Source organism: Oncorhynchus gorbuscha, linkage group LG16, assembly GCF_021184085.1.
Source record: "Oncorhynchus gorbuscha isolate QuinsamMale2020 ecotype Even-year linkage group LG16, OgorEven_v1.0, whole genome shotgun sequence".
Taxonomy (NCBI): Eukaryota; Metazoa; Chordata; class Actinopteri; order Salmoniformes; family Salmonidae; genus Oncorhynchus; species Oncorhynchus gorbuscha.
The window spans coordinates 55600472-55617581 of record NC_060188.1 but is presented as its reverse complement, the minus strand read 5'-3'; the positions used below and the strand labels follow the sequence as shown (position 1 = coordinate 55617581).

The 17110-nt window shown below is 43.5% G+C and overlaps 1 protein-coding gene across 4 annotated transcripts in view; it reads left to right on the top strand.

The window, feature by feature from the left end:
- Positions 1 to 17110, top strand: part of LOC123999450 (cell adhesion molecule 1-like) — a 443297-nt gene that overhangs the window by 314122 nt on the left and 112065 nt on the right. For 3 of the 4 annotated variants that reach the window (XM_046305267.1, XM_046305266.1, XM_046305264.1), the window contains exon 2: positions 15308 to 15325. The exons of the other annotated variant lie outside the window; for it this stretch is intronic. In XM_046305267.1, coding sequence (XP_046161223.1) covers positions 15308 to 15325 — 18 coding nt within the window. The remainder of the gene's footprint in view (positions 1 to 15307; positions 15326 to 17110) is intronic. 4 annotated transcript variants of the gene reach the window in all.

Genomic DNA, 17110 nt, shown 5'->3' with positions numbered 1-17110 from the left:
TGGTTTACACATTCATGAATTCAGCAGAGTGATGAATTGTTGTACTATAAGCGTTAGAAGCCACAAGATGCAGTTATTTTGATGCGATTGAATTAGTCTGCTGTCTGCCGTCCCATCTGCGACAGTGATTTGAGGAATGGAAGGGATGCCCCTTGCCACTCCCTTCTAATGAGCAGGTTTTATCTGGAAATTAAACCACAGTCTGTGAAAATATAGTCACAATTGTTTACAGATCAATCAAGCAAGGATCCCGCGGTTCGCCTGTGAACCAAGCTTTTCCTCCGTCGCGATTAAAAAGGGAATGGGTACTTCCCAAGGCAATGGGAAATACGTGATGGGGCCGTCAACATGGGCTTGACACCAGACATTCAAGGATTTTTTTTTTTACCACAACTCAATGTAGGCAGAATTGGAGCTTTAGGGGGGAAAACAACAATCAGTGCAGTGGGAAAAGAGTGGACCCTGTCTATGTCAAAGTGCAGTGGGAAAAGAGTGGACCCTGTCTTTGTCAAAGTGCAGTGGGAAAAGAGTGGACCCTGTCTATGTCAAAGTGCAGTGGGAAAAGAGTGGACCCTGTCTATGTCAAAGTGCAGTGGGAAAAGAGTGGACCCTGTCTTTGTCAAAGTGCAGTTGGAAAAGAGTGGACCCTGTCTATGTCAAAGTGCAGTGGGAAAAGAGTGGACCCTGTCTTTGTCAAAGTGCAGTTGGAAAAGAGTGGACCCTGTCTATGTCAAAGTGCAGTGGGAAAAGAGTGGACCCTGTCTATGTCAAAGTGCAGTGGGAAAAGAGTGGACCCTGTCTATGTCAAAGTGCAGTGGGAAAAGAGTGGACCCTGTCTTTGTCAAAGTGCAGTTGGAAAAGAGTGGACCCTGTCTTTGTCAAAGTGCAGTGGAAAAGAGTGGACCCTGTCTTTGTCAAAGTGCAGTGGGAAAAGAGTGGACCCTGTCTATGTCAAAGTGCAGTGGGAAAAGAGTGGACCCTGTCTATGTCAAAGTGCAGTGGGAAAAGAGTGGACCCTGTCTATGTCAAAGTGCAGTGTGGACCCTGTTTGTCAAAGTGCAGTTGGTCAAAAAAGAGTGGACCCTGTCTTTGTCAAAGTGCAGTTGGAAAAGAGTGGACCCTGTCTTTGTCAAAGTGCAGTGGAAAAGAGTGGACCCTGTCTTTGTCAAAGTGCAGTGGAAAAGAGTGGACCCTGTCTTTGTCAAAGTGCAGTGGAAAAAGAGTGGACCCTGTCTTTGTCAAAGTGCAGTGGAAAAGAGTGGACCCTGTCTTTGTCAAAGTGCAGTGGGAAAAGAGTGGACCCTGTCTTTGTCAAAGTGCAGTGGGAAAAGAGTGGACCCTGTCTTTGTCAAAGTGCAGTGGACCCTGTCTTTGTCAAAAGAGTGGAGTGCAGTGGAAAAGAGTGGACCCTGTCTTTGTCAAAGTGCAGTGGGAAAAGAGTGGACCCTGTCTTTGTCAAAGTGCAGTGGGAAAAGAGTGGACCCTGTCTTTGTCAAAGTGCAGTGGAAAAAGAGTGGACCCTCTCTTTGTCAAAGTGCAGTGGGAAAAGAGTGGACCCTGTCTTTGTCAAAGTGCAGTGGAAAAAGAGTGGACCCTGTCTTTGTCAAAGTGCAGTGGGAAAAGAGTGGACCCTGTGTTATGCTGGTGAATGAGGACCCAAAAGCGACTTAACGAAAACAGAGTCTTTATTCCAGTATATGACAAAACTAATAATCCTGGAAAAATCAAGAAGAAAACAAAACAGGAAAAAACTTAAATCTACTCGTAGTAACGAGGACAGACTGGAGACTCGACCATTGACTGCAGGTTGCTTCGGGAAGGCACCGACCGTAGCAGACTTAGACACCTGCTCACACGCAGCATCTGAAGGAGACAAAACACGACAGGGCGAGACAAGGACACAGAACAGCCAACATCATACAAGGATCCGACAAGGACAGAAGTGGAAAACAAGGGGAGAAATAGGGACTCTAATCAGAGGGCAAAATAGGGGACAGGTGTGAAAAGAGTAAATGAGTGAGTTAGGAGAATGAGGAACAGCTGGGAGCAGGAACGGAACGATAGAGAGAAGAGAGAGAGGGAGGGGGAGAGAGAGGGATAGAAAAAGGGAACGAACCTAATAAGACCAGCAGGGGGAAACGAACAGAAGGGAAAGCACAAGGACAAGACAATATATGACAAAACATGACACCCTGTCTTTGTCAAGGTGCAGTGGGAAAAGAGTGGACCCTGTCTTTGTCAAAGTGCAGTGGGAAAAGAGTGGACCCTGTCTTTGTCAAAGTGCAGTGGGAAAAGAGTGGACCCTGTCTTTGTCAAAGTGCAGTGGGAAAAGCAACGGCTGTGTATTCTGCATCCCCTGTGTTTCTCTTTTGCCTTGTCAGATACTGTGCATAGTGATCCCCCCCTACATTATTTGACTGTTTATCCTCTACAGGAATACTAGCCGGCTGCATCACTTGTTCCTGCTCATACAATCTCTGCAGATTCAATTATACGCTGCTCTGGACACACTGAGAAATATGAGAGGATGAGAAAGAGAGGGAGGTATGGATAAAAGGTGGGAGAGAAATAGAGTAAGGGAGAGAGAAGCATGCTAGAGGGAAAGGGAAAGAGAGAGAAAGGGAGTGAGGGAAAGAGGGAGGCTAATGCAGAGCATTCCCTGGAGGCATGTATTTATGCTGTGGGATGATGTTATGCTGGAGTGGATGATGTAATGGTGCCCTACTGTATAATGATCAGCAGTGACCTCCTAAATGAGAGGATTAGTCCAAGAGGCCTGAGCTGTGCAGAAATAATGGGCCCCGGGCTCAGTGGGGGTCTAGCCTTCGCTTGACATAGCAACAAAAAAAAATAATGGGGGAGATGCTGTTGTATCCCACCACTGCCACCAACATGCACTCACTGTCACGGTAGCATGTTGTTGTCATATATCATGAGAGGCCCCCTGCTCTCCTGTTACATCAGTGACCAGACAGACAGCAGAGATCTATGGGTCATGTGCATCACAATTTTTATCACAAGCACATCAGTGGTCCATTGTCACAGCTCCATTGCACAGACACCCGACCCAAGTCAGACAACCAGACGATATGAGGTGCGTTTGCTAGGTATAAGCAAACAGATGCTCACAAATGCTGACTTTCTCAGTCTTTTGATGGGGAATGACCTGGAGGTTCAATGACAAATGGACACATATTACCCTGGTCGGTGGTCATTTTACCGATGTGCTGACAATTACTAACACAATTGGAGTGAACCTCAATGACCGGAAATAGTACAAACATCTAAAAATGTAGCCTGGTGTATGTGAAGAGTTGTGCCGCGGTGAATATCGCCCTCTCCACGGCACCACAGATGAGAGTGCCTGTGAAGGAGAATGAGCGGGTGGTGGGGGCTTGTTGCCATTTCTGTCAGGCAGCATCAGGGCAGCCTCCAGGTTTGAACACAGGGCTTAGGAGTGAATGGCTAATGGTTGACTGCGGGCAACGCTCTCTTTTGTGTGCTCTGATCAGGCGGATTAAAGCATCCGTATTTCTGCTTCTCCTGGTATTAGCTTGTAGATTGGGATATGTTTTAGTATTTCCGCTAAGGAATATATGAATATATGTAGACCCGACCAAGATGATTCAATTTAGTAAAGAGGCAAAAACAGGGCTAAGAGAGAGAGGAAATGGAGAGGCAGGGCATTGTCGTCTCAGCAGCATTCCGACTCATGGTTTCTAAAGGGTTTGGAGCAAATCTTTGTATTGGAGCACTTTTTATCCTACCTCTAAAACCCATTTTCACTGCAGGATGGGATATGTGTTGAATATGTGGCATGTAGGCTAAATTGTGAAGGTTTCTGAAAAAATATATGTGTTTATCTCAGATGGAAAGTAGATAGCCAAATGTTTTTCTGCACGTCAACATATATCTTGTAGGCCCCAATACTATTGGTCAATTCTGAATACAAAAGTGATAGTACGCTCTTCAATAGATTGCTCTCTGATATTGATATCTCTCCACATAGCCTAGCATTGCAATTTGATTAGCAATATATTGCCAGTATGTGAAAAAGAAACCATACCAGATTCTGGTCTGAAATAGGCTACATTGTGTTTTATTGTCCTATGTCTTGCTCTTGGCATGATGTAATATTTGTTATTGAGTAGTAATTCAATTCCTTTCGTTACATTTCTTGTATTGTATACGGTAATACAGGGTTTCTGTGTCTTTTCAGTCCAGGGTTGTACAGTAATATTTATCCAGATTTCCTGAAATTCTATGCATTTTTCCATGGCTAATACTGTGTTCTTTAGCTTAAACATAATAACAAAATTTAAAAAATTAAAATAAATAATAATGTTTTATTCTCGCTGACTGTATCTTTTATTTTGGTGACTGTTAGATCTCAAAGATTCTACAATTTTAAAAAACATATAGGTCCATTATCTTTTCCAGAGACTTTATATTGTTCTGTATGAAGTGGTTTCCCATTCCAATGGACACTTTCTGGACTAAAGCGACCTGATAAAACACTTAGACGGCCCACCCAAGGATTTCAATGGCAGAAAAGCCTTGAATAACACTATCTATGATCTACCAATGTAGAGGCTAATGTCCTAGGAATTACATTTCAGATTCAGGAAAACGTTTTTGCCCCAACATTGGGCATTGTGTTGTCGAACACACCCTCAAGAATTTCGCTACACCCGCAATAACATCTGCGAAAATATGTGTATGTGACCAAGACAATTTGATTTGATTATCCTTTGAGTCATAGCCCCTTGTATGAGCCTTACAAACGACTGTAGCCTAAATACATTCATCAGTATGCCCATGCACAAGTAGGCTAGAATTGATCCTAATCCGCTCATAAAAGTGTAAGTGCATTAGTGCAACCATAAAGTATAAAGTGTTTTCTAAAAAGTGACCCTGAAAACTCAAATCCGAACTCATCAAATAGATCTGTTTGTTTGTTGTCCCCGGAAGTGGTGTGGTGGTGGCAGGCACGATGCATCAACCTGAATGGAGCTCGTTGAATGGCCCATCATTCTAGGTACAGTTGAGCGGTCCGGTTATCAGTGTCATTCGCTGGGCTCGTAACCCCGGTTCCATGTCTGTCTGGAGCCATTGGGTTTCCATTACCACAAATCCATTCCGCTCATTTAATAATAATGACTGAGGCCCTGCCACGACCCCAGACTCAAACTGGGCTAAGTCTCGTCCGAGAAGACACTAGACGTGCCTTTGGTTTGGTTCAACCCAGACTAGACGTGCCTTTGGTTTGGTTCAACCCAGACTAGACGTGCCTTTGGTTTGGTTCAACCCAGACTAGACGTGCCTTTGGTTTGGTTCAACCCAGACTAGACGTGCCTTTGGTTTGGTTCAACCCAGACTAGACGTGCCTTTGGTTTGGTTCAACCCAGACTAGACGTGTCTTTTGGTTTGGTTCAACCCAGACTAGACGTGTCTTTTGGTTTGGTTCAACCCAGACTAGACGTGTCTTTTGGTTTGGTTCAACCCAGACTAGACGTGTCTTTGGTTTGGTTCAACCCAGACTAGACGTGTCTTTTGGTTTGGTTCAACCCAGACTAGACGTGTCTTTTGGTTTGGTTCAACCCAGACTAGACGTGCCTTTGGTTTGGTTCAACCCAGACTAGACGTGTCTTTTGGTTTGGTTCAACCCAGACTAGACGTGCCTTTGGTTTGGTTCAACCCAGACTAGACGTGCCTTTGGTTTGGTTCAACCCAGACTAGACGTGCCTTTGGTTTGGTTCAACCCAGACTAGACGTGTCTTTTGGTTTGGTTCAACCCAGACTAGACGTGCCTTTGGTTTGGTTCAACCCAGACTAGACGTGTCTTTGGTTTGGTTCAACCCAGACTAGACGTGCCTTTGGTTTGGTTCAACCCAGACTAGACGTGCCTTTTGGTTTGGTTCAACCCAGACTAGACGTGTCTTTGGTTTGGTTCAACCCAGACTAGACGTGCCTTTGGTTTGGTTCAACCCAGACTAGACGTGCCTTTTGGTTTGGTTCAACCCAGACTAGACGTGTCTTTTGGTTTGGTTCAACCCAGACTAGACGTGCCTTTGGTTTGGTTCAACCTGGCTCCTATATTCACTGACTTATGGTTTCATCCAGGCTTTCAGTTGATAAACCTCAAAGTCCAGAATTGAGATTTCTCTTCTAAAGCCTAGATGACAACATTATGGTAAATGTAGGGTAAGTTGTCATTTGAATCATGTTTTGGAACACTTCTGTAACATAGAAACACTGACACATCTGTCGCGACAAATAAAAATTATATTCCAAAATATGTTTACTTTAAAATGTATTCCAAACAAAAACAATGATTGCGAAGTTAAACAAACCAAACAACTCTATTCAGAATGACAGCATGAACGGCACAAACTGTCATTCTGTTACAAAACTTTGCACCTGCACAGTTTTTCAAGTTAACTTGTTTTGTGGAAGTTGTAGTCCTTTTGCATAGAGTTGTATGGTTTGTTTAACTTTGCAATCATTGGTTTTTGTTTGACATACAGTACCAGTCAAAAGTTTGGACACACCTTCTCATTCCAGGGTTTTTCTTTATTTTTACTATTTTCTACATTGTAGAACAATACTGAAGACATCAAAGCTATGAAATAATACATATGGAATCATGTAGTAACCAATAAAGTGTTAAACAAATCAACATATATTTTATATTTGAGATTCTTCAAAGCAGCCACCCATTGCCTTGATGACAGCTTTGCACACTCTTGGCATTCTCTCAACCAGCTTCACCTGGAATAATTTTTACAACAGTCTTGAAGTTTCTTTTTTTGGTTACTACATAATATTTAATTGTTTTGATGTCTTCACTATTATTCTAAAATGTGTAAAATACTTTTTTTTTAATAAGGAAAAACCCTTGAATGAGTGGGTGTGTCCAAACTTTTGGCTGTTACATCATTCTGTTCTGTGGATTTGTCCTAAATCATACCTCTATCACTCTGTAAACTGCTATTCGAAAACAGCTTTAGTCCTACTGAGAAAAAGAATACAGGCGCACATCTGAACCATTATTTTGTCACGCCATCTAAACAGGTATTGGTGCCCGGCTGTTTTGTAAGATAATAACTGAGCGAGCCAATCTTGTTGCCGTGGTGTCTATGTCGCACGCCATGGCCTATCCAACCAATCCCCCTCTGATATGAGAACACGGTCGGCCCTCCTAACCTCTTAATTACACGACAGCGTGGCGGGTCACGCTCCAGCCCCCCCCCCCCCCCCGAGTCCAGTCAGTGGTGTCCATCTGTGCTTTCCCTGTACCCCAACCATCCCGCTAGCAATACGGAGCCCTGCACGCAATAACCTAATTCCCCAAAATGGAAACACTGGGACCTGTAATAAGATAAAGTTCCTGGCCAAAGCACAACGCAACATGTGGTTGGAGGGAGGTACAGATAGGGACATCAGTGCTACAATAAAAGACGCAATATTGGTGGAGGGCTGTATGTACTGTACAAGTGATACTATCAGGGCCATATGTCACAATTACCATTGCCAATGGCCTTATATACCACAGCAACTACTAGTGGAATAATTATACAACCTCAAAACAGATTAGTTGCTTTGTAGCTATGTACAGTGGTGGCTACCACTTTTGCGCACATGTTTTTGTCTACATGGACAACATTATTTGCTGCAATACTAAGTAGTAGTCAACCATATGTACAGTGCATTCAGAAAATATTCAGACCCCTTGACTTTTTCCACATTTTGTGACATTACAGCGTTATTCTAAAATGTATTAAATTGTTTTTTTTTCTCTCTATCATTATACACAATACCCCATAATGACAAACCAAAAACAGTTTTTCAGACATTTTTGCAAATGTGTGTGTGTATATATATATATATATATATATATATATATATATATATATAAATATAAAATTTACATGAGTATTCAGACCCTTTACTCAGTACTTTGTTGAAGAACCTTTGGCAGCGATTACAACCTTGAGTCGCTACAAGCTTGGCACACCTCTGTTTGCGGAGTTTCTCCCATTCTTTTCTGCAGATCCTCTCAAGCTCTGTCAGGTTAAATGGGGAGCGTCACTGCACAGCTATTTTCAAGTCTCTTCAGAGATGTTAGATCGGGTTCAAGTCTAGGCTCTGGCTGGGCCACTCAAGGACATTCAGTGAATTCACTCCTGTGTTGTCTTGGCTGTGTGCTTAGGGTCGTTGTCTTGTTGGAAGGTAAACTTTTGCCCCAGTCTGAGATGCTTAATGCCCTGGAGCAGGTTTTAATCAAGGATCTCTCTGTACTTTGCTCCCTTCATCTTTCCTTCGATCCTGACTAGTCGTCCAGTCCCTGCCGCTGAAAAACATCCCCAAAGCATGATGCTGTCTCCACCATACCAGGTTTCCTCCAGACGTGATGTTTGTCATTCAGGCCAAAGAGTTCAATCTTGGTTCCATCAGACCAGAGAATCTTGTTTCTCATGGTCTGAGAGTCTTTAGGTGCCTTTTGACAAACTCCAAGCATCCTGTCATGTGCCTCTACCATAAAGGCCTGATTGGTGGTGTGCCGCAGAGATGGTTCTCCCCAGTTTGCTCAGTTTGGCCAGGCGGCCAGCTCTAGGAAGAGTCTTGATGGTTCCAAACTTCTTCCATTTAAGAATGATGGAGGCCATTGTGTTCTTGAGAACCTTCAGTGCTGTAGAGATGTTTTGTTACCCTTCCCCAGATCTGTGTCTCAACACAATCCTGTCTCGGAGCTCTATGGACAATCCTTTCTACCTCATGCATTGGTTTTTGCTCTGACATGCACTTTCAACTGTGAGACCTTATATAGACAGGTGGACACCAATTAAGTTTTAGAAACATCTCAAGGATGATCAATGGAAACAGGATGCACTTGAGCTCAATGTTGAGTCTCATATCAAAGGGTCTGAATATTTATTGTTAATTTTGTTAATGTTTCATACATTTGTTAAAAAACTGTTTTCACATTGTCATTGTGGGGTTTTGTGGTAGATTGATGATGGGAAAAATGTCATCAATTTTAGAATAAGGCTGTAATGTAAGGGGTCTGAATACTTTCCTAATGCTCTGGAACTGCCTTGGCCCTGGAATGTTTATTTTGAGTTGCACTTACACAGCATTGGTTACATACTGTAGTGTACATTCACATGCAAAGTTCAAAGTTAACATGCAGGTGTAGGATCTTGATCACCCTGTTGAAGGAGAACTTTCCTGCAATGTAGGAATTTTAAAAAGTGTATCTAATGTTTAAAAAGGCTTCTGAAGTTTGTAATTCCCACTTTGAAATGTCAGACTTGATTTTCCTTTCCATTTTTACAACCCTTACAAAAGTAGCGAACTGGCTCCAATTAAGATCCGACATCGTGTATGGTTCATCATTTATGTAACCAGTCTGTATGCTTTGTATAGCCTATTTAGCCTAGATAGTGCTGAATGAGTTGGCTCATTACAGATGAGTGAGTCACGTTGTGTTTGCGGTTTACCCGACTTACTTTAGAGCCATGACGAGAGCCATGTTTTTTGTATGATGACTCTTTGCCACTTATGGTACTTCAGTGCATCTTAACCTTTACAGGCGTCGCGCACAATCAGCACAGTGCATCACAGCGCTTAGTAACAACAGACCTCATCTGTGACTTCTCCTGTCTCAGCGGTGCAACAGGAAAACTCACACAAAAAGAACTTAATATTCCAAATGAGTGCTACACTGTGTCTGCTCTGCAGTGCACATAGTTTTCCCCCCTCTTGAAACACTAAGAAACCTACATTAATCCAAGATCTCCGGGTTTGATATTTTTCCAATCTCTCGGCGCCACCCATGATTGTGGTGGTGACCTCGCCTTCCTCTCCCAGGTCACGCTGGGACATGGCGGGGGAATTTTCCCATCACCGCCAGCTTATCAGTATGACAGCGCAGGCGTTTAATCGCGGCGCCGCAGACAGCTGTTAAGTCCCTCTCCATACTGACTCAGATGCCGAGCGTGGATGAGCGAGCCGATGCTTCCAGAGGAGAGAGAGAGAACGAGCGAGAGAGGCTGGTTTCATAGAGCTCTGCTGTGTCCCTGCTCAACAGTGGCCTTCGTCTCATCCCCTGGTGTGTGTGTGTGTGTGTTTGCGTGTGTGTGTGTGTGTGAGTAAGTGATATTTCAGACATGTAGATGTCTTTCTTGCAGTCTGTGTCACTTACACACACACAGAGTCACAGTGGCACACACACAATACAGTATGATCTCAATCACGAGAAGAATGCTCTCACAGTAATGTAGTCACAATTGGGTCACTGGGGCTTTGAAAACAAAACAAATTGTTACAGTGTTGACTGGAACAAGGTTGAATCCATTTTCATTCAGACTTTGATTCACTTCAGCGGCTTGTAAGGGAGACAATGGGAGAGCGGTATCGATAATTACTTTTTAATGTGGCACACTCATCATGTCCAATTTCATGGCCCTCCAGCTGCAGATTTCCGATTTAATCACGACGTAATGCGGTTACACTCCACCTTTTGAATGGGGTGGGGGTGGAAGAGGAGGACCCAACTACCGCCAACTTCTCCATGTCTGGATCTGTGCCATTCAGACCTGGGTCAAAAATAGATTGCCTATTATTTTATTTCAAATACCTTCGGTACACTTTATTTGGGGCTGGCGCACAGGGTGGGCGAGCTTTGCACTTTTGGGACTACTACATAAAAGGTTGACAAGGATGACAAGGTTAGTGGTATGGTTCCTCCAGTAAGGACTTAGATCAGTGGAGGAAAGGGTTGAACTAATGTTAATGTAGAGAGTTCAGCAGAGGGTTAATGCTGTCAGAAGCTCCTTAACGTGATAGGATTTTGCTGACAGTAGCAGATTGCTATGTCTGGATTATTAACCTACTGTAGGTCTGCAATAGAAACCATATTACATATGCAATAAGGCCCGTATTTCTATTGGGGCTTTGAATATGAACTTGGTCATATTTTGCTGCTGCTAAAGAGATTCTTGCAGGTCTCTCACACCCAGAAATGTTTGTGTGTGTCCATGCATAGGGATGGGGATGTGTGTGTGCGAGAGAGAAGGCCGGCCTGTCTTTGAGCTGTTCTGTAGCCATTTTATGAAGTGAAGTGTTCTTGCGGACTGTAGAGGTGATTTTAAAGAGAGGCATCAAGCCTTCATTAATGCAGCCCAGCCTGTCTGACCCCTGGTTAATGTTCCTATCATTTTTAGAGTAGGGTGTAGCTACCTTTCATTTGAAATGACTCATGTTTAATGCATCTCTCTGGTTCCAGCATTTAACCTCACCTCCAGGGTTGTTGGAGGGTTGGATGGTTGCATACCGGCGACATGGCCATGCCGGGCAAGAGGGGTTGGCGGGTTAGCCAGGCAGCCCCCCTCAGGACCAGTGGGGTTGAAATGGCCATGCAGAGTTATTCACACCCGTCTGGCATTTACTTAACATTGCAAGCCCCTTCCCCCTGGCCTGTGTTCCAGGAACCTGATCTCCAGGGCGGCCTGGGTCCCCCCGTGGCTCTCTGAACCACTTAGTTGCCGTGGCCTGGGCCATGACTGGAATCCTTAAGCAGAGGAGACTGGCTTGCGGTGGTGCTGGGGTTTTGGGTATGCGTGTGTGTTTGTGTTTGTTTTGTGTGTGTGTGTGTGTGTGTGTGTGTGTGTGTGTGTGTGTGTGTGTGTGTGTGTGTGTGTGTGTGTGTGTGTGTGTGTGTGTGTGTGTGTGTGTGTGTGTGTGTGTGTGTGTGTGTGTGTGTGTGTGTGTGTGTAGTGGGTAATAATTTGACATACTGTATAACTCACCTGCAACCCGTAATGAGACTATGCCATTTATATTCAAAAAGTCTATCAAATGCATCATATCATTTGACTCCATAAGATAAATAGCAATGTGGACTATTGTTGAGCAGGACTGTTGTTGAGTTACAGAAATAGACTATCAAGAAAGGTCTGAGAATTTAATATCAAAGGCTAAAATTGGTTGACCAATAGAATAATGTAAAAGTGAACTTCTAACTAGATATCAGACCTACAGGCTGTTATCACGACAGAATGGGTGATGGTGAGAGAAACACAAATAATTCAGCATTCCTGAGAAACACAAAATAATTTTCATACAGTGTTGATAACAGTCACTTCAGGTGTAGGTGTGTGTGTGTGTGTGTGTGTGTGTGTGTGTGTGTGTGTGTGTGTGTGTGTGTGTGTGTGTGTGTGTGTGTGTGTGTGTGTGTGTGTGTGTGTGTGTGTGTGTGTGTGTGTGTGTGTGTGTGTGTGTGTGTGTGTGTGTGTGTGTGTGTGTGTGTGTGTGCAGAATGAGTAAGGAACACGTATGAGTGATTCAAATAAAAATCCAATCACATTTTATTTAGCACATGCTTCGTAAACAACAGGTTTAGACTAACAGTGAAATGCTTACTTATGAGCCCTTCCAAACAATGCAGAGAGGAAAACAGAAAGATATTCAATGTCAGGCAATTCATATCAGTAGCCAGGTTTCCATCCAATTGGCGACAGATTGTAATGTGAATATTCTAAAATCTGCATTTTTAAACAATATGCAAATTTCCCCACCAGAAGTGAACTTGTTGCTGATGAAAGGATGTGCGTGATGACGTAGGGCACATAAAAATGACTTTTACGGTTAAATTCCCATGTACCGAATTAAAAATACAAGTTACAAATGCGTTTCCATTGCATTTTCAATTCTTCTGATGGTTTAGTAAAAAATCATGTTTAGCTAGAGCGCAGCTAGAGCGACATTATGAGTGACATTATGAGATTATTATTACATTTACATTTAAGTCATTTAGCAGACGCTCTTATCCAGAGCGACTTACAAATTGGTGCATTCACCTTATGAACAGCCACTTTACAATAGTGCATCTAAATCTTTTAGGGGGGGGGGGGGTAGAAGGATTACTTTATCCTATCCTAGGTATTCCTTAAAGAGGTGGGGTTTCAGGTGTCTCCGGAAGGTGGTGATTGACTCCGCTGTCCTGGCGTCGTGAGGGAGTTTGTTCCACCATTGGGGGGCCAGAGCAGCGAACAGTTTTGACTGGGCTGAGCGGGAACTGTACTTCCTCAGTGGTAGGGAGGCGAGCAGGCCAGAGGTGGATGAACGCAGTGCCCTTGTTTGGGTGTAGGGCCTGATCAGAGCCTGGAGGTACTGAGGTGCCGTTCCCCTCACAGCTCCGTAGGCAAGCATCGTGGTCTTGTAGCGGATGCGAGCTTCAACTGGAAGCCAGTGGAGAGAGCGGAGGAGCGGGGTGACGTGAGAGAACTTGGAAAGGATGAACACCAGACGGGCTGCGGCGTTCTGGATGAGTTGTAGGGGTTTAATGGCACAGGCAGGGAGCCCAGCCAACAGCGAGTTGCAGTAATCCAGACGGGAGATGACAAGTGCCTGGATTAGGACCTGCGCCGCTTCCTGTGTGAGGCAGGGTCGTACTCTGCGGATGTTGTAGAGCATGAACCTACAGGAACGGGCCACCGCCTTGATGTTAGTTGAGAACGACAGGGTGTTGTCCAGGATTATGGACAAAAGAGTGAGATTAATCATGTCACCAGAATAAGACCCTCTATATTTATTGGAAAGGAGTATCAATCGCCGTGCACTTTCACCACCCTGTGAAGTTTGTCGTAACTTATTTCATCTGTAAGCCGAATAAACTGCATGCTTTCTCCGAGTCATAGTGGGAGGACCACACAACATACATGTATCATCTCGTGACTCCAAGTTTACTTTAATAGTATGGTTATTATATCAATATTTGCGCATAAAGGCGTTTCCACCCCCATTTGTCACATAATACATTTTACAGACACAAAAAGATCCCACCTTGTCTAGAGTATTTTGGAACATTTACATATTTGGAAAGTTTACAGACAAATTTGCTGTTTGCATTCCATCAGTTCTGCCGTGAAGTGTTTTATCCGACATGTACTTTATTCGCATGAAAAGGTTGGATGGAAACCTGGTTTTATGTATCAGTGTTGATGAATCTATTACTGTGCTCATGGAGGCCTGGAGGGCTTTGGTGTAGTTAACCTGCTGACAATCTCAACACTTAATTTCTATATGCATAATTAGGCTACTAGTACTAGGCTATACTCTGAGAAACAAGGTGTTATCTCAAACCTAAAATGGTTCTTCAGCTGTCCCCATAGGAGAACCCTTTGAAGGACCCTTTTTGGTTCTAGGTAGAACCCTTTTGGTTCCAGATAGAACTCTTTTAGGTTCCATATAGAACCCTTTCCACAGAGGGTTTTACCTGTACCCTCAAAGGGTTCTCTTATGGGGACAGCCAGACAATCCTTTTGGAACACCTTTTTCTAACGATGTACCACTTGTGTTTTTACATGTTGGTTTGTTTTGTATCAGTAGATGGTTGGAGAGATTCAGGCTGATTGCTCAGCAAAGTTCAATGGAATAAAATCTAGACGATGTCAGCCGTTGATACATTTTAGACCATTTCAGACATCCATTAAATACATCTGTGCCACAAATACAAGTTGAAATGTCTCTCAGGATATAAACGGAAACCAAATAGGATATATTTTCTTTTCAGTCTCCACTCTGAAAATTTCAACTGATTTCTCGGCTACTAGGAGGAATCAACAGACTCCCACTTGTCTCTTGGAGAATTGATAATTAGTATGTCACCGTGATTGAAATTTGGCAAATGTTGAAAGGATATGGGTTGTCTAATCAGAACCAGCCTCAGAGCAGAATCCTGATGCTCAGTTGGCGTAGAGCGGTTTTTAAAGATGTAACGGGTGACAAATGAATTGCATTATGGGTGAAGATGCTCATTTTCAGGGGGATAGCAGATAGCGATGGCAGAAACCACAGATGGACAAATCTGGTACCTAACATCTCTGAAATGGTGTAATTTGCATTTACTGTCATATGAATTGAACCACCGATAAGCTTATGCTTGCTATTCAGAAGAATTCTGAGGTGTTCAATATTAAGCTATGTTTATTATACTATGATTATGTCAAGCTGTATTGAATGTGACTGAACTGAAAAGTCAAATCTTCTACTGGTGAATTGACTGAATTGAAATGTCATGTGTGCTATTGAATGAAGGAAACTATTCACCCTTTCCCTGAGAAATCAAGAAATCAAGCACCCTAGAAATCCTCTCTCTCTGCCTTCATATGTTGGCCTCACGCTATGCTAGTGAGCTACCTCTCCTCTGCACTGGTGATGTTGGGGGCTGTTAATCTGTGGTGAAAGGGGCTTATCGCTAATGCTAATGCTACTCTCTCTCTTTTCCTTTCCCCTGACACAGGAGCTGCTCAGTACCCAGGTAAACCCCTCCTACCTCCTTCTTCTCTCTTTTCATTGATTTCTCTCTCTCTCACTCGTGCCCTTCTCTTCTCTCTTAGTTTTTACAGAATGGTCGCCTCTCAGCATCTAGTGTTTGTGTGCTGCATACTAACTATCGCAGTGGTCTTTCCATATCAATTTTCTTTTATCACACTTTTTCTCTCGCTGCCTTTCCTTCTCTGTTTCCGTACATCTTCCCTCGCCGTCGTCGCCGCTCCATAGCTGCTGATAGACTATCTCTTGCTTCTGCACCTGCTTTTGTTTCTTCTTCACGTCTTTTCGTCTCTTGTTCTTGCAACCTTTTGCTCTCTATAGCTGGTCTAGGGTCAGTTTTGTTGAGTACTGCATAATGGATGATGTTAGACATGGAGGCAGGGAGAGCTGATCTTAAAACCAGTTTGTATGAGCAGAAGGTCACTAGACTCTAGAGCTCCAATTTGTCACATTCTCTTTTTCTTGTCAGTGTTGTTTTGTGTTAGGTGTTTAGATGTTGATGGTCTGTGGTATGTGACATTGCATTGTCCATAAAACAAAGTATTTTTGTGAATGAATTATGACATTGGAAGGACTTCGATGAACCCGTTTCAAAGCTTATCATCTCACATGTCTCACTAGAATATATCACAAGTTATTCATAATGAAATCATTTTGATACTCCTTAGCAAAACTTAAGAGGTTATTTGAAGGATGCCACTGCATTCATACTTAGTTATTTTTACATGGATGGCAAACCAGGACGTACCTGCTTCAAAACAACACCGTTCCTCATTTGCCTGCTAACAAGACCTGTTTCAGTCTGTTTGTGTTACACCATGGTACCATGGCAAACTGGTCTGAATTTGTGGTTGGAACTAAAAGAAATGACACAAGCTACAAAGTAAGGTCTATTTTGTTGTCTTCAACTGGACTGTCTTTCAAACAGTCAGCCACAATGAAATAGCACTTTAGCAGTTAGCATACAGTCACTACTCTCTCAACAACTCTAGTACATCTCCAGTCCTGGAGAGCTACAGTGTGTGGATGTCTTTTCTTCCATCCTAGCTCATCTAATCATGGTCTAAATTGAAGACCACTATCAGTTAAGTCACTGCATCAGGTGTGTTGGTGCAGGGGTGGAACCAAAGCCTGCACACTCTGTGGGTCTCTGGGACCAGAATTGTCCAACACCTTCACAGCCTCATATCCGAACCAGACCGTTGGCTTTTAGCACGTTAGCTGTAGACTACTGTAGACAAGAGGTTGAGGACAGTCAGACTTTGAAACTAGACGGCCCGACAACGCCCCTCACTGCGGCACGGGCGATTAATGCTCCCACCCACCCCCCCATCCACATTCAATCACACCAAAGATGCTGAGCCAGTATTGAACTAGCGTTCGCAAAAACACTGCCTCGCTTGGCAGAGGGCCTGGTGTGTGTGTGTTTAGCCCCTGCCTTCGATCCAATTATTAATGTCACCCTCCGTTATTTATACGTATATAAATTAGAATTGAGCTGCGAAAGATTCTTCCCGAGGGGGATTGGATAGGGCCCAGCCCTTGCTGAAAGGAGGACAGTCCTTCACGGCTCTATGCTCAGTGATATCCTGTCCTATCCTACCCCACCCGCTGTTCTGCTGTGGTCTTCTACAACAGATTGCCAACTGAGCATCACTGCTCTGCTCTCCTTCCCTTCTGCCAAAAACATAATGTACTGTACAGTCGCCATCTATATATTAAGTAAAATACCAAAACTATAAAGCGCTTTATGGCTTGAGGACTGGTAAAA